The sequence below is a fragment of the Camarhynchus parvulus genome, chromosome 3 (assembly GCF_901933205.1).
Source record: "Camarhynchus parvulus chromosome 3, STF_HiC, whole genome shotgun sequence".
NCBI lineage: Eukaryota > Metazoa > Chordata > Aves > Passeriformes > Thraupidae > Camarhynchus > Camarhynchus parvulus.
The window spans coordinates 63,867,689-63,894,925 of NC_044573.1; the positions used below are offsets into that span (position 1 = coordinate 63,867,689).

Sequence of the window (27,237 nt, forward strand, 5' to 3'; positions counted from 1 at the left end):
CAACTTCCATTTGAAAACTCAAGCCCCTGGATAAAGAATTTGCAGAGCATCAGTTTTCTCCAAATGTATGCTCCTGCTTCACTTTGAATCCATAGTGGCTTCCTTCTCTTTCAATATGTTTGCATGTTTCATTAAGAGAATTTGTTGCTCTCTGCTTATAAGGTTTTTTAAAGTTTTCTTCTTCAATTACTGTGTAAGTATGGGCTGTTGGTTTTTTTCCTCTAATATTCACCCAAGTTGCACTCTCTTTTTGTTACCTTCATGTTACAGGAGGACTCCTGTTAGTTTCTGCGCAAGATTGATGGCCAGCTCTGCTCATCCTTGCAAAGTTTGTGCAGGCTGGCAAAAAATAGCTGTTTTTTTGATTGCTTTCAAAGTCACTTTTTGCATCCACTTTAGCCACGAGCAGGCATAGTAAGTAATCATGAGCAATCAAGATTGGCATTCAGTAAACTGGTATTTGTAGGAATTAGCAGTGTGCATTTAACTTAAAGGTTTTTATAAACGATCAGAACCTGGCTGAGGATGTCGATTTTACATGTCCTTCATGATTGATTTTTGCCAACTGTTCCTTTTTTCTAATCTACTTCTGTCTGTTGGTACTTGTCACTTGTAGTTCTCCAAGTTTCTGCCAAAGAAACTAAATTTACTCTCTTCTGTCTTACTTGTACAGTTCATAAGTTTTTGTAGTGAATAACATGCCCTGTATTTATTGAGCACATAAAACAGTAGTGTTTTTTAATAACTGTAGTCACTTTGCTTTCCAGGACAGAATAAGAAACAAAAAGAAATCATGAATTTACCAGTGAAACTTGAACTAAAAAAAAAAAAAAGTTGTTCTTGTGGAAGCTCCCTTTCATCTCCAGATGTTTAAAATTTTTTTTATAGTAAAGAACATTTGAATTTCAATGCAGTGGGAAGATAAAATGAACACTTAATAAAACAAGTGCTTCTATACTTAGGAAAGACGCAGTTGTTATCAGTGGAAAATTCCAGGCACTGTTGCTTTTAACGTCATATTAAGTGGCACCTAGAAGTGTTTTGTGTTCATAACATTTGCCAGAATATAAATGGAAAGGATTTATGACAAAAATAATATTGGTGTTGCACGGAGTATGAAGGAATGTTATAAGAACACATAAAAGCAGGCGAAGTGTGATTGTTCGGGGGAAGATAAGCAGAGGAGGGTGTGTCATTATCCCCTGTGCAGCTCCAGGAGTGCTGGTTTCACCCTTCAGGAACGTAGGGGCTATGGGGACAGAGATGAGGAGTCAGGAAGGGCAGGGAGGACTGCTGAGTGGCTGCAGCCTCTTCCAGGAGACTGCCCTTGTCTCTGCCCTGACAGCGTGAATCCATGCAAACTCTTTCCAGAGTTAATCTATTGCTTCTTTGTTGTTGGAGGCTTTTGCACAGTACCATCAGGGATGCTAGAAGGAACAAAACCTTGCCAGTTAATTGGTGATCAGAATTGCAGTTCCTTTCCCTTGCAAATCCCCTGCTATATTTCTGCTTTATTCAGGATCCCCTTCTGACTGCAGATTCTGAGCGCATAGGGATCTTACATATGCAGTCTCTGACTGTAGGCTAGGACTGTGCTGCTGATCCTGTGTGTGCTGTCATAATTCATAGAGCCAACACAGGGAGGATTATTTTGAAAATAAAGTGCAGTAGGCTTTTGGTTTTATTCTGTTATGCTATCTTCATGTGCAAGTGCCTTTTCTTGAATTGATTGCTTACCTAAACACCGGGTCTTGGCCAGTAACTTAACAATGTCATTGCAACTGGATAATAGGGGTTTTTTTCAGAAGCTTGGAAAATACTCAGTCTATACACTGATACTTTGGAAGGGTTTGGCAGTGCCTGTAGTTTAGATAATTCAGCTTGTGGTCATGTTCATACTAATCCAGCACGAAGCTGTGCCACTGCAAAATGTGTTGTCTTGTACACTGCTTTTCCACTTAAGAGTGTGTGCCAGTGCTAGATCTCACATGGCCTTCAGTGCAATGAATCTGCTAAGAGTCTGACTGAGATGCAAATAAGCTTCATGTGTGCGGGATGGGGGGAAGAGTGTGGGACTGGGGCTGTCAGGAGGGAGCTGAAAGGTATGACTGTTTGAAGTGGTGAGAAGAGGCAGGAGAACAGGCCCACTCCCTTTGATAGCAGTGTACATTTATGCCACATTTAAGTGACCACGCGGTTGCTATCAAAACCCTGTAGCTATCAGTAAAAAATATCTGCTTGTTTTTTATTTATTTAAGGTTTTTTTCCTCCATGGTGAATAGCTGCCTGACCTTAGCTTTTGTTTTCTCCCATCTCTTGTCGTATCCCAGCAACCGTGTACTTGCTATGCTTTGCTCTTAATTCATTTGTAAGCTGTTGTGCGAAGGGATCATGTCTTCCTCCCTTGTTGTGATTATCACACCTGACCTTGATGAAGTTCAGGAGCCTCAGCTGCAGTATAAACAATGTTGGGGAAGAAGTAAATATACAAACAGCAGTAAATTGCAGGACTGTCAGATTCCTCCCGGGCTTATGAGAGTAAAATCTGTGAGGTCTGAATTAAGTGTGTTGCCCTGTGTGCAATGGGGATTTCATTTGTGAAGCAAGTTCGAACAAATGTGTTAGTAGAAGTGTAATGACTAGAGGGAGTGCTGCCTTTAGGGGGCATGTGAATGCTATTACCGTTTATTCTTCTCCATTTTGAAAGCTTTCCACTTCCTCAAAGTTTATGATGATAGTGGTGGTGTCTGTAAATAGCATTAGCATTTTAATTTTTTTTTTTAAAGCTTTAAAAAGTTATGCAACAGATGTAGCATCCATGCAGCTCAGTTCTGGCTATATATCTTCCAGGTGATCCCTTCTAAAATCAATTTTGGTTATTGAATTTTTGTTGATGAGTTGGTGCCTAACTGTGATTATTCTGTTCTTGGCATAGTGTAGTCAGTGTGTTTTTAGGCATATGAATGCATTATTTAATCCTACCTCAAAGGAAGTCCTGATGTTTCATCAAATAAGGACTGGCTTGCCCTTTAATTCCTAAGCTTCATCCAGTGCAGATTCTAAAATCTTAAAATTTGGATCTTCTCTTAGTTGTTTGCAGTATGCTTTTGCTACTTTTCTCCATCTCTTTAGTTGGTTTGATGGACTTTTTTTGTTGTTGTTTGCTCGTTTTTATTTGTTTGTTTCCTCCTGATACTCTTATCCCAGATTGCCATATCTCAATTTTCATTCCATCAACCTTAGTTTACATGGACTCTCAACCTAGGAAACAAGGTATTTGCTGTCTGATTTCATGTCTCTTCAGCCTTTGTGATATTTTGTTCTTTAGGATAAATCATTCTAAGCTTTTTAGCCATGAAAGTTCCTCTTCTTTGGACATGTTTTACTGTTCCAGTGACTTTCTGATTTCTCACATTGTATTACCAGGCATACTCTTGCAACTGGGTTTATGCCAGAGCTGTTTAGAGTCACTGCTTTATCCTTTTCCTCACCCCCTTTTCTGTAACCTGACATCCCATATACAGGCAATCCTGAACTTGTATTAAGCTGATTTTCAGGCAGGTTAAATTGTCAACTCCTGTCAAGTGTATTTTCCCTGTTAGTTGTGGTCTCTCTTGTATTAACTACTTTGCAGGCTGCATGTCTATATGAAGTATGTGTTTGGGATTTTTTTTCCAAACCTTATTGATTTTTATTTTGCTGTTGGCAGTGCTAACCTCTCTACAATACACCTGTATTTTTAGTACCTCACTATTTGATGGTGTTTCAATGTTGATTTTAATGATGTTTTCCACATTAAAGAAATTCCCCAAAGAACACCACATACCATGGCTGGAATAATAAAAGTGCAAGGGCATGATTAGATGTTCTTTCCCCTGTGACTGCTGGAAATTTGTGAAAGCATAGGCAAAATGTGATACAGCCTAGGTGTTGCTGCCAAGAATTGTAGTGATTGTATCCTGCTGAGCAGAAACACTATCTTCCCTAAAAGGCAAAGATGGAGGAGAGTAGAGCAGTAGGCAGTGAGGTACAGATACCACAAATTATAAATTCTTGTCTGTAGTCTTTTTTCTGCCCAGCTCAGAATCTTTTACAGTGTGGAGGATTCAGCTTTGTAGCTGTGTTTCTAGTCCATTTCTGCAATGCACAGCCTTTCTGTATAAATCATTCCTTAAAAGAGGGCCTTATTCCATGGTTGCAGCCTTCTGTAGCTTTTCCTGCCTGACAGCCACCATCCCTGTCATGTTTCACCTGGAAAAAGACGAATGATCTTTTGAGATTGTCTCAATTATGGGAGCTGTTCTGACCTGAAACTGCTCTTGGGAAGAAATCTGTGTGGAGAAGAAGGGATGGGTAAATCGTTTTAGCTTACCCAGGGTGGGGAGCAGTTACAGAGCTCCTCAGTGACTGCTGCTGTGCCTGTGCAGATTTAAACCTTTTCCCATCACAGGTGACACATAGGCAGGAGGCATCTCCATGAGAAGAGTCCATTTAGGCTTGCTGCTGCCACCTCCACCTCTACTTTCTCCCACATTATCCATCCAGTGATGTCCCTGAGGCACAGCCTGAGCAGTCACCCATATTTGTTTCCTCAACTGTCAGTCAAAAATGGAATCCTTAGCTCCTGCTAACATTGCTTGTGCTGATTCTTTGCCTTGGATTAGCTGTGGATGCAAGGAATTCTCTTTCTGTTGAGTAATGCCTGTTAAATGCATCAAGAGAGGAATGATCCCTATGGACAGGAGTTTATGATAGAGTAGGGCAGTGTAAGCAGTTGTCCAGAAGGAATCACACACCTGGCATAATTCTTGGTGCTCTGCTAGTTGTTAGTAATGGACTGTGAACATTTACAGTTGGAGTATGGACAACACTAAATTATTTAAGCTGTGACTTTAATGAAAAAACCCTTTCAAATCGATTGGGGTTTTGGAGGGGTTTGTTTGGTTTTTGGGGTTTTTTTGAGATTATGTTGACATTTTCAGACTTTACCTTGTAATGTAGTAAATTGCATCATTTGACATGATACAGCATGGTACACATGGAATGCTGGGCTCCTCTGTGTCCTGAGACCCTGATCTGCTTCAGGCAGAAACTGTGGGCATGTTTGAGAAGATAATTTTCATTAGCACAATTTAAAACCCAAAGATATTTGATCTAAGTTATCTAAATGTTGTTACACTCTGTCCACAGAAAAATTCTTTTTCCACTGATAATAAGCATGAAGCTATCAGTCAGCAATATCTGTTCCAGCAGTAAGTATTCGCATCTAGGTTAGTACAGCAAAGATTTCTTATTTTATTTTTTTTTCCCCCAGCAGCTGACTTTGCCTCAACAGTGACTTGAAGGTTTGCCAAGCCTCTGTCACAAAACAAGCTAGTGAGGACTTTTGGATGTCACTGTGCAAAGGATACTGTTCTAACTGAACACATGTTCTCAGGACAAGGCTGATACTCTCAGAAGAGGTGCCAGGTGACAAAAATAGTTGTGTTTTGTAGGACAGATAGAAAAGAATGCTGCGTCTTTCCAGATGGTATTTTGTTTTGTAGTTGTGGCCGATTCAAGTTGAGGGCTTGGAGTTGTGGATGGCTTTCTAAATATGACTCCTGGAAGTGTATCTGGTCTCACTATTTGGTTTGATATCCTTAGGAGGCAAGATACTCAAACGTAAGCGGGCTGCCTGTGTGTTACCACACAATTCAAAGCAGCTAGAAATCTGTTTGTAGTAGTCAACACCATGTGCTCATAAATGAGTGAAGTGTCTTGTTATTTTGGGAAGTGCTAAGAAGTATTTTTAGTGTATTCTTTTTCTTTAAATTGGATTAAACATGATATTAGAATCAAACATTTTTGTTTGTTTTCATTTGTTCAGAGTGAAAAATAGAAGCATACAATTTTAATACAAAGTAATATGTTTTGGTGTTACATATGTGTATACAGCATGTATATATTCCATAGGATTGGGTGTATTCCAAAGTTAAAGTATGTCAGTGAGTAATCTGTGGAGGCTTTATGGTTTAAATTTAATAAAAACCCCAAAGTAACACACTATTCTTGGCATATCATTCACAAAATATTGCTCTGTTCTTAACTTTGCAAACACATTGCATTGCTTTTCAGCAACTACAGTATTTGACTTGTATACTTACTTATTGTACCAAATTTAAAGGAGCTTTTTCTGACTTCAGTGCAAATTAAGGTTTGCAGAGGTGCTAGATTGAAATAAAGGGTTTGCACTGAAGAATTCTCTTAAAGAAACCACCAGTGACTTCCAGAATGTTTTCATTCTTAAGTTAGGTTTGTATTTAAATTGCTGTCTTTAATCTCTTCATTTTTATAGTTCAGTTTTAAAGACAACATTAATCATGCTCAATAAATTGGTTTGGCTTTATAAAGCCATATATTTCCTGTTCATCATGCCAAATGCTTGTGAGTTTTCTCTTGAGTAGAGAAAGAAATTCTGGCTCTAAGAAGTAAAGATCGAATCCCAGCTGCAATAAGGACTGTTTCTTTTCTCTCTTTTGACTGTAGTGTAATGGTGTTGAGGTGGATGTAGGAAAGCATTCATCAGCACTATAGTGGGAAAAAACAAAGGAAAAAAATTCATAACATGAAGTCCAGTGATAGTTCCTGATGTTGTCACTTTGTACTGCATGACATGGCATGGCTCACTGGGAGACTTTAACTGGAATAGGTTAGTGCTGGTGCCTCTCAATTCAGCCAGTCATATGTATAACTAATACAGAACAGTATGTGAGAATCCCAAGGTATTCTGTAAGCACAAAGATGACTTTGAAGTGATGTGATCTGGATGGAGCAACGCAGGCAAAATAAACTTTTAAGCTGTAAAGACTCTACATATGTGTTACTTATGGGAAGAATCATGACTAGGTGTCTTTCCTGAGTTTATTAGATCACTGCCCAAACAAACAAAAAAAAAAAAATTATGTCACCAGTTCAGATTTTGTTTTTAATTGGTGTGCAGTATTTAATGTGTAGAGCTGTTGATGGTTTTTGTGCTCAGTTTTTGTTCATTTGTTTTTTTAATCATTCATAACTCATCTTACTATTGAAGCTCTCCAGTTTGTTAAGCAAAAGAAATATTCCCTGAAGCAGATAAATTGGACCTGGGGGGATGAAGGGTGAGGTGGGGGTGTAACAGTCTTGAAAAATTTTTAGAAATTTTAAGTCTTGTCATCTTACCTGGTTTTAGGTTATGAATTGAAAGAGAATAAATGTGCAGAAACACTTCAGTGACCAGGCTAGGGATTAAACTGAAGTAAACTGAATTGGAAGAAATACTTTTTAAAGTTACAGAAGAGATTATAGTTGTGAAGAATTGGCTCCTGACTTTTAGTACCTCATGGTATATTGGGGTTTAAGCAGCGAATTCTTTCCATTCAGTCTTATAATTCACAGTAAAACTTTGACCAGAAGCATGGAGTGCTTGACAATTGTTTAATTTACTTTAATTGTTGATCATATGTCTTGGTCTTAATACAGTTTGTTGTAATTTCAGATGAAATTTAAAATATTGTGGTGCTATAAAAGAAAAAAGAGCTTAAAGTACTTTTATTTAAATACTCATGTTTTCACTATTTTTCCTTCTGCTCTTTTTCAAAAACATTGAAAGACAGCATTGTCCAGGATGCCTCTCAGAAAATAAAGAGAGTTATCTTTTTTCACTGATGCCAAAAACTAGTGTAAGGTTGAATGATACTTCATGGCAGCTGATGCTAGGACTCCTCAGTTTGATCTCAGAAGCTCTAGCTTAAACCATCCCTTATGTGAATTCCTGATGCAAATATTTGTAATAAATTTGTAATAAATGCTTTCTCAATTAAATGTCCCAGTTTTTTTTTTTTACTTTTCTTCCAAACAATGATGTTGTTGGTTCATATTTAGGTCAGTTGTTGCCCTCAGTTTGTTGCGAGACACGAAGCCTGGCTTTTGTGAAATTTAATAGAAAGCCTGGAACCTGTTACTTGTGAAGGTTTTATTCTCTTACAATTTAGCCAGAATTATATTCCCATATTCTGTATTTAAGTGCATACAGGTCAAGGGAAGTTTCTGTGTAAAGCAACGTTACAGGCGGGAGTTGAACGGGGCAGTGGTGACTGTTACCCGCCGTTACCAGCGGGTCTGAGCTTACCCGGCCCTGGCCTTTCAAGTGCTGCAAGGATTGCAGCAGGATATGATATGAACAGTTTGTGGTCTTCCTCTTGATGAGGTGGTTAATTCTAAGTGAGATTTTCGTTCCAAACTGCTTTCAGAGCCATGAATTGTGTAGTAGAGAAATGATAAAATCAATGACACTGGGCTGAAGTTTGTTTCTAGAAATTTGTTTATAAATCCAATTGTTTCGTACAAAGCAAATCTGATTTAAACTGAAAATCAGTCCTTAGGTTTCTATAAGAGCAAACCACTTTGTAAATGCTGTAATATGTAGCACATTATTTACTTTCACTCTTTTAGGGCCTAATCCTGCAATTGTTTTATGCAGGTTTCACCTGGAACATCTCGTTCAAGTTACCCAGCTACCAGCTATCAGGACTCCAGCAACTGGGAATCTCTAATGAAAATTAAAGAAGGGCTGCTAAGACAGAAGGAGTTTGTGATTGATAGGTAAGTACCCAGGTCCTGCTGCATCAATTAGATTAGATGAAGTGAAAGCTACAATGTAAAAGCTGGCTTTCAGGAGAGCTACTTAATAAAGTTGTTCGGTTTCAGTCCAGCCACTATTCATGCACAAGTATGTAGGAGCTAATCCTGCTAGGAGAGAAGACTGGCAGCTGGCCTAAAGTCTTACACAAAGTTGGAAATGTATTTGGGAGGTTTAATACCGCTGGAGTGGAAAGGGAACAGTGAGCCCAAGAGCCACTTCTGCTGTCAGGTTCCCCTCTTAGCTTCTTACCAGGCTACAGGTTTGTATAGGACGTCTTTCTGCTTGTAAGGTCTTGGAAGGGAGTTCCAAGATGAAAATTGGTCAGCTGCATTGTGCTGATTTTCTTTTCCATCACAAGTACAGAAATGCAATATATTTGAAGCCAGTTGATAAAGCTTTGAGAAACTGGCCTTTGTAGTAATATTCAGCAGTAAAGGCCTATTCAAGTCCTCATACAAATTGGTCCGATTAAAAAAAATTAAATCATTAAATCCAGAATCTTTATGTCAATAAATATATAAGCTTGTATTAAAATTCCTGTCAATCTGAATGGGCCTTAATAGCAACTCACTGCCCAAACTCAGTTTCTAGTACCAGGAGGATTATGCTTGTACAAGATCTGTTCATTCCTCTATTGCAACAGAATGAGGAATTGCAGTGGCTGAAGGTGTTTCTGTCCCTTAGCACTCTGGCCAGTAGCTGAGTAGCTGTGGTGGCTTTTCAGCAATCACTGAAGTTGTCACTGGGTTCCCCAGTTGGATGTAGGATGTTAGTGTGTGTTTACCTGTTGCTGCAGCAAAGATGGCACAGTTAGGAATTGAGGCATGTACTCACCATCCCACTCTGCCGGCTCTCCTGCTGAGGTGGTGATCTCCCAAGGGGATAAGAAGTTAAAATGGAAACATCTTTAGCTGTTGTTTACATCTCCTCTGTCAGAGCCTTTTGATCAGCTGCTTAAAGGCCATCTGAAGTACAGTGAGGTTTTTTTCAGGCTTGCAATGTCAGTAGTAATGCTGCAGTAGCAAACCTGCAGCCCACCTCCTGGGAGCCAGGCTGCCAGCAGAGTTTGTGAGTGCATTGCTCATGATGGCTGGGGTGGTCTTCTGTAGGGGGATAGAATATAAGCAAATAAAGGTAGTATAGGAAGTAATCTTACCCCTAAGAAGTTGCAGCTGAGCTAATTATTAAAGATTAGGAGCAGGCCTGACTTTAACAGGCCACATCTGTAACCAATAAGAAGAAGAGTGCTGTAAAATAGTAGATGGGTTGGTTGAGGGGAACTGGAGTCAGTTGGCTACTGTGAGAAGGAGGAAGAGTGAGTGTTTAGAGGAGCTGCCTACGAGAAACATCAAGGAGGTATGAAACCCTTTGCAATAAGGGGACAACAACATGGAACCCTTGCAATGTAATGACAACAGTCTTCAGTGCCTCTGCTGGGCTTACCATCCTGTGCACTCTACGTGAAGGCTTGTTACACACTGGCAGCTAAAAATGCAGTTGGTGTTGCTCTTCTCATGCTGGAAGTGTGTTTACAGTCAAGGGAGAAGGTTCTGAAATGACTGTTTGCAACCTGGCTCCCTGGTAATGTTACCTGATACTGTCCGTGTGGAGGAAAAAAAGCTATTTCTTGATACCCATTGATGGCGTGCTGGTTCTTTTTTGGTACAAGTAATTTCTTTTGTGTGACTTTCTCATAATGAATACAGTTCCTTCAGGATTTCTCACCAGAAGTCCGTTTAGATAATTTCATTCAGCTGAAAGGCAAAATACAGTTTGGAAGCTATTGAAATGGAGCAGACCACTTAGTGATGTTACATATTCAAGTAGATACTTGGTGTTAAATATTGTAATTTGTAATAATGCAGTGTGACAGTACATCACAGAACAGGCTCTTCTTTGAATGTTGAATTTCCATTTGAGCAAAATATTTGCCTGAAAAGGTATTTTAAATTGAAATAGAAACATCACTAGATTTGTATTTTCAAGATTAATAAAAATCGATGTTGTATATTTATAAAGTTGTAATATCAGATTGTTTAATTTTTTGTTTTAAGATGAGGTAGTGCTTTCTGTGATAAATCAAAATACTTTTGGTTTCACTCATGAAGAAAATTATATGTATCTGCTGTGCAAAAACCTTGAAATAGAACTCCATTAAGAAGCAGTAGTGTTACAATTCTTATTAGATGGGGTCTTAATAAGGCTTAAGTGTGAAAACTACTTTTCTTCAAGGCACAAAGCAGCACTAAGTGAAAATGTGGTGTTACCTATATTTAGCACATGGGAGCACAGGGCCTTCTTGCACTGAGCTTAGAATGGGATTTGGGAGTAAACCAAATTCCAGCTCTTGGTCTTCCTGAGCTTAATTTAAACTCCTTTTCAGAGTTTGGATTTCTTTGGGAATAGTGGCCTAAAATTAAAAACATGAAGTTTGCTAAAGTGTAGTTAATTCAACATGATGGTAGCTAAATTGCAGAATAAAATTTATGCTTTGGGGAAATGGAGAAGAAAGTAATTTGTTGAATGAGGTTAGGTGGGAGTTGTTTGCTGAGAGGGCTCTTTGTGTATGTGGTTTTCATGAAGTTATAAAAGGTGTAGTCTCCTGAAGTTGAATGCTGAATTTACAAACTGGTAGTTGAGGGGACAGAAGCTCAGGAGAAATGTGTTAGCCTCCTGCTGCCTGGTAGCCCGAGGAGCGGGACAGCAGCTGGCACAGTGCCCCAGACCCAGCTGTTTGCTGCTGGCAAGTACAAGGAACAGCTGGGTGGAAAGAGGCACCCCAGGAACACCTCCCTCTTGTCCTTGTCACCAGCCTCCCTTTCATCCACAGGGTCATTAACCCTTTTTTTTTTAAGGTTAGACACTCTTTTGTTGGGAATCGTACTGGTGTCCCACTTACTGAGGAAGTGGAGGAGATTAGCATCACACACCTTGTTCTTCACAGCAGTGCTTAAATCTCTTGATATGTAGGAAATGGATGCTCTGTACAGGGTATCATCTTTGGGCTGTTGTACCTTGGTCTTGTTAAAAAAGGGAGGAAGAGCAGAGGGAAAGTGAAACATGCTGCCTGCTTTCCTTCTTTCCACACAAAGATAAAAAGGCAAAAAAAATCAGCCCTTCCAGAATAGATTATTAAATTTCCTTCTTTTGCTTTGGAAATCTACCAGATAGGAATAGTAGCAAGTAAGTTTCCAATAGTTACAAAAACAATTCAAGGAGTAAAGCTTAACAGTGTGAATCATAATACTTGGTGTGTCACTAGAAATGCAAGCATTTTTAAGTTTTTAAAATCCCAAAAAGCCACTTGAGCCTGAGAATAGAAGTACCTTGATTTTGAATCTGTATGCTGTGTTGAACAGATTTAGTAATAGATAAATTAAATTGATGGGTTTTGTGTAGTCTGTTTAGCATGTATTTAAGTAGTACACAGCATAAATGAATGGGTTTAAAAGTGGTTTTGGTTTGCTTTTTAAAACTGCTCTAGGGGTCACTGCTAAGTTAATAAGTAGAAACCAGAAATGCTCGTTAAGTCTACTCTTAAGAAAATGAGGGGAAGACTCTACTTTCAGGAGGTGAAAACATGGTGCAAGAAAGCAAACCTGCTCTATGTGTGCATACCAGAAGACAGTGGCACTTCTTTAAGGTGTGTCTCATGTTTTTTCCACATAAGAACTGTTGCACAGGCCATGAATGAGGACTTGAGGGTTTAGTCTGTAAGAGGAAATTTCCTGCTGCAACACTTATTGCTGTAATGTCTGTCACCTGCTGTACGAAATAATTGGATTATATTATTGCCTTATTTCTCTGGCAGCTTACTATGTAACACTGCATTATATTTAGCACCAGAGGGAGCCAGCAGTGTTTGCATTTGGTTTAGAAAATCACAGCATCGCGTTTTAATTCTTCACATTGCTCCTCTGTTCAGTACATTAACACCACTGAAATTGCAGGGTTTGGTGCAATGCTGAATGTCTCTTGAGGCTGACCTGCCACTGTAGATATCTCAGTGTGGTCCTGGCAGAGTTTGTGTGGCAGGGGCTGCATGTAGTAGGTGCATGAATGAATGCCAAATATCTGGACGTATGACGCAAGCTGCTGAGAATAACAATTGTGCATGCAGTGTTCTCTTGCAGACAGCATAAGAGCATTTGAACAGCTTGTCCAGGAAAGGTAGATTTGGAAGTACAATTTTAGTGAATAACTGTTACCCCTCAGAGTGTAACAACAGCTACCTTCCTAAAACACCTGCTAAATCATTAACTTTGAAATCCAAATCTGAATTTGGATTAGAAGTTTTCACTGAGACAAGAGGAGTAGATTTTCTTCGCCTTGTATCAAATTATCCTGACTTCAGTAGTTGACATGGAGCTGTATGTGCTCTGATAGTGCTCATTTTAATGCTAGTACAAAGCTGTAATTCTTTTATTTTTGACTGGCTTATTAAGATCTGCTGCATTAGCATATCCTGAGTGATAATTTGATGCTATTTTTGAGAAACCTGAAGCTTCATACCACCCACTCGTGTGGTGAGTGCATGCTTGTATAACAGGGAGTCCTGTGCAGGGAGCAGGGCTGTAAGGAACCTCCTCAGAGTGCTTTGCTGTGCAAGATGCACTTTGCTTCCAATAAAAGTGTGAAAAAGATGCCTTTATCTTTTTCCAGTATCACCAAACACCCAGGTAACTTGTGGATGAGACTTCTGTATGTCTTGAGCTGGTAAATGTTCAGGAAGGTTTTGTTACAGAGTAATAATTTTTGCTATTTTGAAAGGTCACTTTTCCAGATGTGAATGCTAGTTGCGTTGGTGAAATTAGTTTTCATCTAATAACCTAAATCTTGGCAATAAATAGAGTATGTCGGGCTAGAAAGCACCTGTGTAACCCAACTGTCAGGCCCTGGGAAAGGCAAGCAGTAGTGCTGTCACTAGATGGTTACCCTATTGGTATGTGGAATACCAGGTGTTCTGTAGCCTTTTTGGGTTGGGCAGTTTGGTGATTAATTAGCTCAAACATTAGAAAATTTTTCCTGATATAACTTAGTCTTTCTTCCTGAGTAATGTTTTTTAGTCATCAAGTAGTTTTTGTTATTTTTTGAGATCTCTCCAGCTGATGAGCACATCTTCTATGAAGTGTCCAAACTGGCCTCTGTCAGGCTGAGTGCTTGTCTCTCACTGGTCGTGGTTGTGTGGTGTTTGCTTTTTGCAGTACAACACTGGGGAATTTGGTCAGCAGTCCCAGATAGTTCTCTGTGGAACTGGTGCTAAACCATTTCATATTCTGAGGATTTAAATATTTGTAGGAAGTTCTAGTATTTGGCAGAGAACTGCAGGGGAGGTGCAAGAGTTGCTCTGTGTTTGTCCTGGCAGGAGACTATGGAAGGTGAAGAACTCCCACCATGGGAGGGCAAGTGCAGTCCTCTCTCTGAAGTGACATTTGTGTCTGTGTCCCTCTCATTCCTCGCTCCCATTTCAAACTTCATGCAGTTCAGACAAGTCATTCAAAAATCCCACAAGAAACCAATCCATACAAATCAGAAATCATGTCTCGACTCCCCAAGGTATTGCTCCCCTATTTCCTTCAAGAGAGGTTCACTTAGAACAATTTCACAAAAAAAGGAAACTTTATTGCATAGGAAATTGGAGATCTTGTCTCTAAACTTTGCTGATGGCTGCGTTCTTTGGCATTATCTTCCAAATTCCGGCAAATGTATTCACATTGTTTTTAGGACTTCGTGTACTAAGGATCTCTTTCCCTATCAGTACTTTGCATGTTGGACTTCTGGTCCCAAGAGATCATGCCTCTAAAACAAAGGGATATAAAAATTTGTATCCAACTTCTTAAGCAACAAAACAAAGCAGTGTACCTCCAGCTGCAGTATGGAATAAATTATATCTGTAATATAGATCCATGTTGTATTTTACTTTGTTATCCTAATTCTGAAGAAGTCTGCTCAGACATTTTCACCTAAAGCAGAAAATTCTTGTTAACTTGTGACTTTTGAAGGTAAGCATCACTTGTCATTTGTTTTCTTAAGTTACTACTATCCCCTCTGTGGTGGAGGAAGCTCTGTTCTAAAGTCCCTGAATTGTTTGAAGATACTGATCTTACCTTGACTTAGAGCGTGGGACTTAGATGTACACTAATTTAAAAATTAAGAAGAATAGCTTAAAAGTTGGGGGGATGAAGTGCTTCTCTGGCAGATGTGGGTTTCTAAGATGGGCTTATGGAGAATGGGTGAACTGGTCCCAGATTCGAGAAATATGGTTTATTTCCAGACAAGTGCATATGTGAGTGTCTGTATAAGTACGTGTCCACACTTGTCCTGTGTGAATGTGAGAAAATTATGTGAATATCAGTTATGTCATACAAATATTTTTTGAGACTTAAGGAGAGTCAGTTTTAAATTAAACAGTTTGTTAATGCTGGTCTCTGAAGACAGTCCAGGCTTGTGCACATTGAGTTGACTGCTGTTCTCTGCTATCCCACATCCTCTGTGCTGACTTGAATTTTCAAAGGGAATTGTTTGAGCTAAAGGACAGAACTGCAATTGAATCAAAATAGAGACCTCCCTCTCTTTCCATTGATACTGCATGGTTATGGTTCTGACTTTGTTTTTGCTAGTTTCAGTAGATTCAGTTGAGGTCAAGTAGCATTAGAAGTTTTCCTCTGAATTCTAGACAGCTTTTAAGTAGAGTCACAGGATGGGGGGATTACGAATGGAAGTGTCTGTGGCAGGCAGAAAGACAGATAAGGAATACTACTGTTCTTAAATGCCAAGGAAATAGTTACACAGAATCAGCATCTTTGACAGCCTAATCTCTAGTGTTAGGATTTCATGAAGGGGTAGCAATTCTGGGAAATTGGTAATTCTGGGAAAGGCGAGAGAATGGTACAATCTGCCATGACAGGTTTTTAACTTTTCCTTCCTAACAAAATGTCATTGATCTGAAGTAGTGAAGCATGACTGAAGCCTTGAAATTTTATTTACAAGAACAAAGAATGCTGAAGGTAATGGAAGAAAAGGGAGCAAAATGCATATTTATTAAGACCTGGAAATAAGCCAAAGTCATTACTTTGTGAAAATGATAGGGCTTTCTGTGAATAATCTAACTAGAATAGCTAACATGTGGAAACTGGGACATAAAAGCTGGTTCAGGAGACCACAGAGCAGCGCACAACCACCACTTGAGTCTTGTATGTTGGATAACCTATCACTTCTGCTGAGTTCCCTCAGAAGGAATGTATCTGGGAGCAGTACAGAGAGGATTTGATCTCAGGTTATTTATGGCTCAAAAGGGGTTGAAAAGGCATTGCCCAGTATATCAGTGAAATTTAAAAAAAAAAAGGATGATGAAAATATAGCAAGCAGGTAGCTTCTGAAGGGGAAAAAAATCCCTTTAAATCATTATACCTGAAGAAAAAGACAAGATGTCCTCAGTGCAGAACTCTTCTGTGGGTAACTGTGTACCAGGCAGTCTTTTCCTACCTCAAGAGAAGTTCAGATTCTCTTTTTGTCTGTTTGTTTCTGCACTGCCACTCCCAGTTTCTGGAAATAATATTACACCTTGAGGGGCAGCTGGAAAGATTTGTGTCAGAAGTGTTTGTGAAAACAATGTTATTAGTCTCATGTTTGCATTAATTGATTGGATAGAATATTTACAGTTTATGCATCTTTTAATGCCATTTCCTTCTGGAAGATCAGTTTACATAAGGAACACTAAAATGCCCCTTCCAAAAGGATGCTTTTTATTCCTGCCTTTTCTGATTTATTTTCATTTTTGAACTTTTATTTATTTTATTGAAACAAAATTCTCAGCTCCGAGTCCCTTTGGCTGGTTGATGACTTTGGATCAGGGTATTGCCTCCTGTTATCTTCTACTTTAGTCTGAGTGTAAGGGTAGGGGATGTGTCAAGACAGACACTTGAAGTAAAATAGTGATTTTTGCATTTGGACAGAGGGGCTGAATGAAACCATATGAAAAGTGCCATGACACTCACACAGTACACCTGTAATTCTTCCTTTGCTGTCAGCATAAAGTTGTAACACTCACTTATGGGGAAAAAAAATAAGGACATTGTGAAGGAAAGCAGTTTCCATGGTGCCTAGGTGCAGTACTTTCACTGAACCCAGATGTGTGAGGTGAGGTCTGGTTTCTGTGCACTGAAGGCTGGATTCCTGTCAGATTCCCCCATGCCCAGAGCTCAGGCCATAGCCTTAGCCCGCTTGTACTCAGATGGCTTCTAGAAGCACTAAAGGTTGAGGAGCTTGACAGAAACTTGGAGGCACTTAACTGCTGAAGGCTGATTGTATTAGGTTTTGCTTTTTTAAAGTACTGGGCTGATATATTGCTAATAGGGAGGCTTCTGGGGACAGTGTTCCCACTGTAATAGGCACTGTGTTTTTGAGAGCAACTGAAATTTCTAAATTCCTTTTGAATAAACCTCAGACTCTCTGGTTATGCAGCAAAAAGTTTGTTTCTGGGTGCCATGAGGTTAATGTTGTTTTCATAGAGGCAGTAGTTATGTGAAGAAGTTGTGGGGTCTACACAGCCTTAAAACATTTCTAGAGTGTGTTTTGTTGGCAAGGTTATATAATGATGGAGAGTTTCATGCTTTGCAGAGTGAAAAGAAGCAAGCTGGTTAAACTCTGTGTTCTGTCTCATCTTTGATTAACTTGTCTCACCTTTTTTTGCAATAGAGATTTGGTAGGGTAGGGAAAGGATTCTGAAAATAAATATGGTAATGTAGTTCAAACTACACAGGTAGTTGAAAAATATTTTAAAACATATTTTTCAGGCTGTAGTGTTCAGACTCTTGAAATCCTGCCTGGGAAGGAAGGCACTGCTAAATTGCAATCGGCCGTAAACAGAAAATCATATAGTGCTTTCAAGGGGTATGTGACGAGTGGATAAATAATTTTAAAACACATAAATAATTTTAAAACAATGAATTTTTAATAGATCTGTCTAGGAAGTAATAAGGTGCTAAAAAATAAAAATTTGCTTCAGTTCATAGGTTTGGATAACTCATACTAAATAATTTTGTTCTCTGTGACCAGGCATGCACAGAAGTCATTGAGACTTCATATTTTCTCATATAATTGTACAAACTCTTGGGCTTCTGTAAGGTCTCTTACAAGTTAAGAGCATATTTCTTAACCTAATCATCCAAAATAAGTTGGAAGCTTTTTGTTTGTAGTGCCATCTTACAGATGACAACCAGAATTGTGCACAGTCTTCTGATGTCACATACTCCTTTTGTACTTGCACAAGCTTGTTCAATCTAAATAGTAGAGGGAACAGGGATGCATCAGAATCACCTGTGCTGATACAAAATATTTTAAGATTTGCTATAGAGTCACATAAATACATTCACTTGCTCTCTTTTTCTTCATTCATGTTGAATAAATTGTTCTAAGGTACCAACAAATGACAACTTACATGTACTGGTTTTCCATTCATTGTTGTTTTTAACAGATATAAAAATGGGGGGAAAATGTTCTCATTATGTTTTCTTTAACATATCTGGCTGAGAAATAACTTCTACTATATTCAATATTTTTTAAATATGTTCTTGCTTTTGTAAACCAGATAATAGGGATGCCGTTGGCTGATGACTAGCTAGAAGAATGTGAGTAGCTAAAATGGTACCTTCAGCTGGGTTTCACTAATACATATTTTTTATTAGTTTATTGCTTATATAATGCATATTTTTGAACACCTTCTAATGTTTCCAAGGTGCTCTTCCTAAACACAGTCCTTCCAAATTTTAAAAAAAGCAACAGATTTTGATGTTTTTCTGTATACTTTGTAGGATTTGCTCTTCCAGAAAAGACCCTGGCAGGTCTTTTCCCTTGAAGTTAACCTGTATTTGCTGTTTATTTCCTCTTAATATTGGATTTAGTCACCCAGGTTCAGCATCATTGTTTTCAGAAAAGCCTGTCATGCTCCGTGTTTAGGTGAAACTGTGGGAAAAGAAAATTCTTGCTTTCATGTAAATATATCCTAAAGTAAAAAAGGAGGAGAATAACAGAGTGCACAAAATTGGTTTTAAATTTATTGAGAGGTCTCTGTGTGTTTCTGGTGGGTGCTGACAGCTCCACTCTGGGGTCAGGTTTTGAGGTGGCTATTAGCTCCGCGGAGAGTTACTGCACACCTCATGGGGCTGTGACTTGTGCTGGGGCAGAGACCTGGCAGGTGATTGCCCTGCAGTCCTGCCTAGTTCAAATGCAGTCAGGATTTAAGCAGCGATACAATTTGTGTTATAATTAAATAATGATACAGTGCTGATGCTGTTCCTGCTGTACACTGGCCAAACAGTTGGTGCGTGGTACTTGTGGTAGCACACATTGCAGTACTTTACCCTAGGGGAAGGCACATCTTATGTAAAGCAATTGATTGAAAAGTCTTAAGCAAAGCAAAAAGCAAGACCTTGTAGGGAAGCTGGGCTGACTATCTTATATAATGGCCTTTTCTTCTGAAGTTCTTTCTGTCCCCCTTGATTTGTAAATCTCCTCAGTTTTTGTTGGAAGTCAGCTTTAGTAAAGAGAGGGTCCAAGCAGGAGAAGTCCAAGTGAAATGAAGGTGCCATTTTTGTTTGGTTTTGTTCTGCTTTCTGTATGCTTTTCTCTGCCTAGACTTCCAGCCCTAGCAGCAGATGGCAACAGAAGCCTCCCTCAACCCACACAAAATTGATAGAGTTTTCAAATTGTATTTCTACACTTGCAGTCTGGCTGCAGTGAGAAAAAACCCACAGCTCATGTAGATCCTGGATAGTTGAATACCATTGTTAATGTATTCTTCAGTGTAAGTCTTAAGATCTCTGTTTTTCTAATCTCTGTTCTATTCCTTTTTTTTTCCAATTTAAATTTGTGTATTACAGGCAGAATCAGCAAATCAACAGTTTACATCAGAAGATAAGGGAGAATGAAATACGAGCTCAACATGCAAGACTGAGCCATCTTGTGAACTGCGAAGAACCGTACCTGACTAACTTACAGGTAGGATGAATACTTTTCTTTCAACAAAGCTTTCCACTGCCCAGCACCTGGCACCTAAAACCACGTTCACAATTTTCTGCAGGCCAGAGCGTACAGATTTTGTGATTATTGATGGCTGTGTAATTGCATAGCTGCAAGTTGTGTAGGGAAGACCTTCTAAGTGTTGTAGTTCACCTTTTATATGCAGAAATCTAAGTTTTGTTAAAATCTTGTACATACTTGAAGTCTGATAAAAATAAGAGAGCAATAAAGAATTGTAAGAGCAAGAGTTCAACAGCATTGCATGTATGGTAGACCTACAGGGAGATAGTCAGAGAAAAAATAGTTTGATAGGAGAGTATCTGAAAATAACTAATGAGAGGTTTTCTGAAGAGGAGGAGGTACTGCTCTCGTGGTTAGATGGTTAGATTTTATGGATAGAATAGATGGAGGAGATATGAGAAGGCAAACAGACTGGTGGAATGCCTTTTGACAAGAACCTGAAAAGGATATGGGCTAGTGCTTCTAGGGAGCACTTTGTCTGAAAGGGAATGTCTGGTGGTATTTTGAGTATACTTGTCCTAAGTTTCATCTACCTAGCACAGGTATCAAGTGGCATAAGGATGAGGTAGCCAAGGTTCACCAAGAAATGCAGATCAGTGTGAGGACTGTGGCTGCTTACAGCACACAAATTCCGCCTCCAGGCCTTGGCATATCTAAAAGGCAATGCAGCAAGGGATTGTTAAAGGGAGATATGCAGAGAAATAACTTTTCTTTCCCTCTTTTGTTATGTTATCTTTTTCTGTCATAAACACTGCACTAGGATCTCAGCTAGGATACTTCAGCATGACATTATTTGTGTACTTGGCATAACACAGCTGTACATAAGCTGAGACTGTGGTTTGTGTGACAGCAGAGAAATTCAAGTGGAGCCTCAGCTGAACTTAGGTATACAGAGACTTTTTGAGGCATCCAGAAATGTCTAGGCTTTTGTTTCTTCCAGATTTTCTTTTACAAAATACTTCAAAATTTAAGGTTTTAACCTTGTAGGTTAAGAATTTTTTTTTGGGGAGTGGGGAGGGGGGAAGAGAAGATGCAAACAAAAAACCCAGACAAACAAATGAAACAATATTGCAGAAACTGAAATTTTAGTGCACATATCTTAGTATGTTATGCTTCAAATAAAGCAGCGGGTGCATTCCTCTTTCATAATTTAAAGAAGATTGAAATTTTATAATGTGTTTGGGTTTCGGCTTGATTTGTATTTGATTTTCTGCTTGCCTTCTGTAAGACAAATTTATGAAAGCAAATCTAGTTTAATGAAGGTTTTAATCTTTTAATACTTTGCTGAAGGAATGTCACTAGTTAAAGAAATTATACAGACAGTGTTTTTAAAGATAACCAATTTGTTTTTAAAAGAATTTTGAAATTGAAAGCCTAATTGGATACATCTCCTTTTTCATCCCACTTGCAGGCAATTTCCATTTTGTGTTTGTCTGTCTCTGGGCAGCGGAGATGGAAGTTTTGGTATACAGAGCAAAAGACAAGGAGACCTGCCTTCTGACTGTAGCTCTAGTCTCAGGCTTGTTCCTTCTTGTTCCTGAGTGATGGCTCTAAGCCTTGACTGGTATTGATGTTCTGCTTTAGGAGAATCTTGAGATTGAAGTGTCTCTTACTTCAGCATATTCATAGCAATTTTAAAGTGTTTTTCTTCTCAGGAGATGGTATGATAAAGCAGTGGTGGTGATTTGTTTTGAAAATGCTTTTAATCTGCATTTATAGGCATTTATTTTGGAATCACACATCTTCCATAAATCTTAGGGGGAAAGTAGCCACACAATGTTCTTGTGCATTTATTATGAGTGTAAAGGTGTCCAATTTCTTTGTGTTTTTGCTTCAGATTCCCAAAACTCATGCTGTTGCTGTGTCTTTTAATGTTTGAAAAATCAAACCCCACCCTTCCTGACAGCTAAAAAAAATGCAGGACTGTTTTCTGCTCTGCAGTTCAAGTGTACAGTGGTGTGTGTGTGTGTTCATTTGTGTGATTATTTTATTTCTTTTCCGAAGCAACCACAGTATGAGAGCACACCACTGCAACCTCACATTTCAGAAAGATCAGCATCCCACCTCGAGGAGCTTGAGCGAAAGATTGCAGCAGCTGAGAGCAAGGAACTGCAACTCAGTGAAATCGTGAAACAACTGTCAAACAAATCTAGTGAGGAGAAAAAGAAGATGGAGGAGAAAGTAAGTGTCTTTCCTGATCCACATTTCATTTTGTCACTGTTGCAGCAGCATATTTTTGCTAGAAAGCAACTTGATGTATGGGTTTCTGAGTTATTTTCAAGAGATCACTAAACTATCCGTGATAGAAAAAGAAGACTGATGATTTCAGGTTTTGGTAATGGATAAATCTGGATTTGCAGAGACTATATCCTAGAAAGTGATACTAGGTGAAATGGTAATCATGGTAACAGTTTTAATCAGGTATTGATTAAGCTTTGGGGAAAAAAAGCTGCTCATTCTTGTAGTTTTTAGTGTTTATTATGTAAATACAATATAATTTAAAAACATACATTGCGAAAATTAAATCCTTATTTTTTAGTGTGGTTTGTAAATGTGGTTTGTGGCCCTCAAGCTTTGAGAAGCACTTACCAGCCTGTATGTGCCTATTTAGCAGGAGCAATTCTCTTGTTGCTTCCTTAGAATGGGCAGAGTGGACTTTAGTCTGACACAAAGATAGCTGTGTTCTTGGAACTGTTTGGAGAAAGGGTTTCTTTGCAGGCGTAAGGAATTCCCAGGGGTAGCATTGAATGTACTCACAGCCTTCCCTTATTGCAAGCGGGAATGTGCCATTGACCAAGGGGTTCCTAATTAATGTTTTAGGGATACATTGTCACTGTTACCTCATCTCCTTTAATTACTGGGCTTAATTTATATTAAATCAGGTTCAAGGGATACGAGCAATGTGATACAGTGAAGTGTCCATGGGAAGACAAAGAAGAATGCATAATTCATCTCAAAATTCTGCCTTACCATTTCCTGTGAATCCTCAGTGTGCTTTTCACTGAGGCAGGAAGAGCAGAAATTGGATACTGCTGCTTCCTCTTTTGTGAGTTTTCCTGCCTGGATTGCTGTCTGTGTAGGAGCTGGGAAGCAGTGGTGAGGACCTGTGCAGCAGTGCTTGTGTTAGCAGCATGGTCTGTAGGTTGGACCCTGCTTCACTGCACAGTCCTGATTTGCCCCTTAACACCCATCCACTCTGTGCACTGAACAAAAAGCTCTCAAGGAGACAGAGAGGGAAGGGAGGAACAGTGGAAAATGCTCTTTTTTCCTGCCTTTCTTTCCACGTTTTTGATCTAGGTAATAAAGCAAAAGAAGTACCAGGAATACAAACAAATAAAATGCAAAGTCTTTTCCAGGCTTATGGAAAATTAAGGTGTTTAAGAAAGCAGCTGTTCTGATCTGATATCCACTGATGTGATTGTCAGACTGCATCAAAATAAGGGTTATGGCTTCCATTTATAGCTTCCATTTTTTAAGTTCTTGGTCCTCATGTTTTAAGTTGCTTTCTTAGTCCAGAGGAGCTAAAATATATCCTGATTATTTGTTGCATATGAACATCTCAGTGGGTGAAAGAATTAGCAGTATTTTAGGTGTTGAACTTTGTATTTTCAGTTCATAAGGCGCGTGGATTGTTCTGAGTAGAGGTGAAGCAGCTGTGGTTTGAGGACACATGTGGGCCTGCAACTTGAAGCTATTGGGATTAATAATTTTTGGTTTTGTTTCGTGCTCTTAGCCAATGCTTTCATGCAGCTGAGAGTACAGTTCTTGGAGAGTTAACAGCCTCTGCTTCCAAAGCAGGCTTATTTTTTACTGTTACCATAAAGCATGTACTCTTTCTTTCTTCTAGCTTAAAACTAGAGACCGATATATTAATAGCCTGAAAAAGAAATGCCAGAAAGAGTCTGAGCAAAACAAAGAAAAGCAAAGACGAATTGAAACATTAGAAAAATACCTGGCTGACCTTCCAACACTGGATGATATAGAAGGGCAGACTAAACAGGTAAGGTAAAGGGGGGTTTGTTTTACATTTAAAAGATATAAGTAAACTCCCTAATATCTGTTCTCAAATCTTTTACTGTTTCAAAATCTCTTTTTTTCACCCCTACATTTAGGAAGAGAAGTATTTCAATCTTTTAGAAAGCACTGTAGGTATTAGGATTTTCTCACAGTCAGATAAGCGACACTGGTGTGAAACTATGCAGCGGGTCACTGTAAGGCTGTGGTCTGACGCAAGGCCTTCTGCTGATGTGACACTGTGTCTGACTAATGTAACCTTGTCTTAGCTGCAAATTCTAGAAGAGAAGAACAAGCAACTTCAAGAAACCATGGCTGAGTTGGAAAAGAAGCTCGGAGAGGCCCGGTCACAGTGCAGAGAGAGAGAATTACAGCTGGCGTCTCAGAAGAAAAAAGAAAAAGAACTGGTCACAACAGTGCAGAGGTATGAGCAGCTGCTCAGGCTGTGCTCTGCAGTGGGTGTGCAGCGCACCTGATGTCAAGACCTAATGCTATTTGCAGTCCTAATCTATTACAATGCCAATGACTTTTTATGGTAAGGGTTTTACAGCTTGCTTTGTGGCAAGTGGTAATTAATTCCACAGAGAAGAGTGAGCCTAGGGTATTCTTTGCTATCTGTCTTTAAGGGTGTGGGAGACTCCAGCAGTGGCATCGTAGCCTGTTGCCAGAGAGAGGATGCAACAAAGTTGTGTGGCAAAGGGGCATTGTATAGAAGCTGTCAGTAGGGCTATTTCTGGATATTGACTGATGGGTGTATCAGGGAAGGGTCAAAGATTTCAAGAAATTCCAGCCATTTCTTACCTTTTCATCAAAGGGGCAGGTTTTTGCAAGGATATTTAGCTGTAGCTGGTATGTTGTCATTGAACTTGCCTAGGTATGAAAAAACAAATGGTACAGCTATCCAAGAATATCAAGGTAAGACATCGAGACTTTGTAACTATGTTCTATTTTAGGGGACCTACTTAAACAATTTTTTCTTTTTTAATTAAAGAGAAAGAGGGAAGCAGGGGAGAATCACTATTAAGTATCTGTGGGTGTTCCTGCATTTCCTTGTCCCTCCATTGAGTAAAGGTGCATGCCGCCGGAGCCTGAAAGGTTTCCGTGATGAAAGGCGAGCTGGCTGGGACACCTTGCCAACCAAATTGTTGACACATTGTTTCCATCTTACCAATGGAAGGCCTTCGTGCTCTCCTAATCTAGAGGGGGATCATTCTGTCTTTTCTGAAAGCCTACAAATAGTTGGGGTGACCTTTAGTTTCTAAATTAGACATCAAGATTAGCACTAATAAAGTGTATTTCCTTTCTGAGAGAAGGTGAGCAGACAGAGGCTGTAGCTACGCATATGGGTTGAGTTGAGCAATGGAGGGTCTGAAGGCCATGCCCTTGTGTGGGAGCATTCCTGGCAGGAATGGCCTTGGCCTCCCCATTACAAGTCACAGAGGGTGTGATGGATGGCGCACCAGCAGTGTGCACAGCATTTGATTCTGGACTCCCCTTTGAGTTGTATGTGCCCCAGTGAGACAATCTGATTCGAACGCTCCCAAAGCTGTGAAGGTTCACAGATGCCTCTGATCCATGCTTCACCTCCCCCAGTAGCACAGAGCAACTGTGAGCACTGCAGAGCTTTGCTTTGCTCCTCTCTGGCCTCTCTTCCTACACAGTACTGCTGGAGCTGAGCCTGTTGGGACACTCGGCACAGAGTATGGCACATAAAACCTGCATTCATCTGCATGAATCTGCCTTGTCAGTGCCATGGCAACTTGAATACTTTAGAATTTTTGCATCATTCATGCACTGTTGGTGCATGAATTACATAAGGCTGGATTCTGCTAGGTAAAGTTTTATAGTTCTGGTTGGGAAGATGGTGAAAGTTTCTAATTTTTTCCTAGAACACACAACCCGCTAATTTCTGTTATCCCACCTAATCTTTCTTTCATGTTGAATGGCAGTTTACAACAGAAAGTAGAAAAATGCCTGGAAGATGGTATTCGGCTTCCTATGTTGGACACAAAACAGCTTCAGAGTGAGAATGAAAGTCTCAAGGAGAAGAATGAGAAAGCCAGTAAGGTTAGTCTGCAAATAATCTGCTGGTGGCATCTTTAACCTTAAATCCTGCACTTATTTTTTTTTTAATTTAGAAATAAGTATCTAATTAAAGAATTACATATTTGTTGCTAATTCAGATGACTTTTCAAGACCTGCCTGTCTCTGTTCAGAATACTGATTTTGCATGAATTTTGTGTTCTGTCAGAGTTAAACTGTCTTGTCATTTGTTTTTTTTAAAGATGCTATTTAGAATCTAGGTCTACACATCTGTGGGCTGATTTTTAGACAAAGATCTGAAGAGATTCAAGCCTTCTAAATTGCTCAATTTTATATTCTAGATTATAGACAATCAGCAAAATCAGATAACTGGACTGATTCTGGATATGCAGGTAAGAGTTTATATTCTGTTGTTTGCAGTGTGCATTTTTAGTTCACAAGAATGACATAGCTAGAGTTGAATTTTATTATTTTATCTTTCTGAATAGGAGTCAAAGGGAGAAATGCCAAAAACTTAATCTTACAGGTGGACTGTAGTCAACCCATGTTCTCTTGCAGGCTCATGGTGTAGTTATGTCTCTGTGGTTTAGCACTTCACTGGCACTCATCAAAAAGTGATAAACTGTTGCTATGTTGCATCCTTATCCCGCTTGATCTAGCGGATCATCCAAAGTACAAAAGCAGTGTTGCTTAGGGGCTTCATTGTTCGGTTTGTTAGAAGAGACAGGTGCCTTTCTAAATTATCTCACTTCACTCTGTTCAACTAGTTTCTGACACTTGGATACCTTAACTGTCCTGCTGGGTGATGAGCAGCCAGCTTGCAGCCAGAGATTTTTCTAGACAGCAGAGGTTGTCAGCTAGGAGCCAGCTGCAGCTCTATAGATCTGATTAAGAGAGTGTTGAAAGTTACTCAGTGACTGCTGTTTGTTGTGGAGAAAAAGAAACACTGTACAGATTTTAGAAAGGAAGATATTTCTTGTCATAGAAAAAGCTGATCGTTTAAACAAACCCGAACATCTGTTTTCAGCAAATATTGAAGTCAAACTCTAGTTTCCATGTTCCTCTTCTACAATGTCATTTGTCTGTTAAAAGTTGTCTCCCACCATTGAATTGCTTCCTTTCTCTGCCATGGTAAATAGGAGGCCTGATTCCTGTCAACAGCCATGTATTTGTTTGGTTAGATTGCAGTGTATGAAATATATCTGTAGAGAAGCAGTAGGAGAATTGAAGTTGCAACATGAGGTAAGTGTGTTGACTGAAAAGGAAATTGACTTATTTAGCTTCTCAAGGTTTGAAGAAGACTGACTTTATCAAACTGAGATGTTTGCATGGAGCAGACTGGTATGTGCAAAAATTGTAATACAGGCAAATGTTGTTTTATAATTAAAAAGAAGTTCAGCTTGAACTTCATAACTTTTTTGAGGTTCTCTGTGCCTTTTTGTAGTTAAGATTATTTACATATGTACTCCGTATATATG

The 27,237-nt window shown here is 39.2% G+C and overlaps 1 protein-coding gene across 2 annotated transcripts in view; it reads left to right on the plus strand.

The window, feature by feature from the left end:
* CEP85L (centrosomal protein 85 like) overlaps positions 1-27,237 on the plus strand; it is a 104,679-nt gene that overhangs the window by 68,378 nt on the left and 9,064 nt on the right. For both annotated transcript variants that reach the window (XM_030944308.1, XM_030944309.1), the window contains exons 4-10: positions 8,501-8,622; positions 19,543-19,660; positions 21,707-21,883; positions 23,550-23,702; positions 23,986-24,140; positions 25,666-25,783; positions 26,101-26,151. In XM_030944308.1, the coding sequence (XP_030800168.1) occupies positions 8,501-8,622; positions 19,543-19,660; positions 21,707-21,883; positions 23,550-23,702; positions 23,986-24,140; positions 25,666-25,783; positions 26,101-26,151 (894 nt within the window). The remainder of the gene's footprint in view (positions 1-8,500; positions 8,623-19,542; positions 19,661-21,706; positions 21,884-23,549; positions 23,703-23,985; positions 24,141-25,665; positions 25,784-26,100; positions 26,152-27,237) is intronic.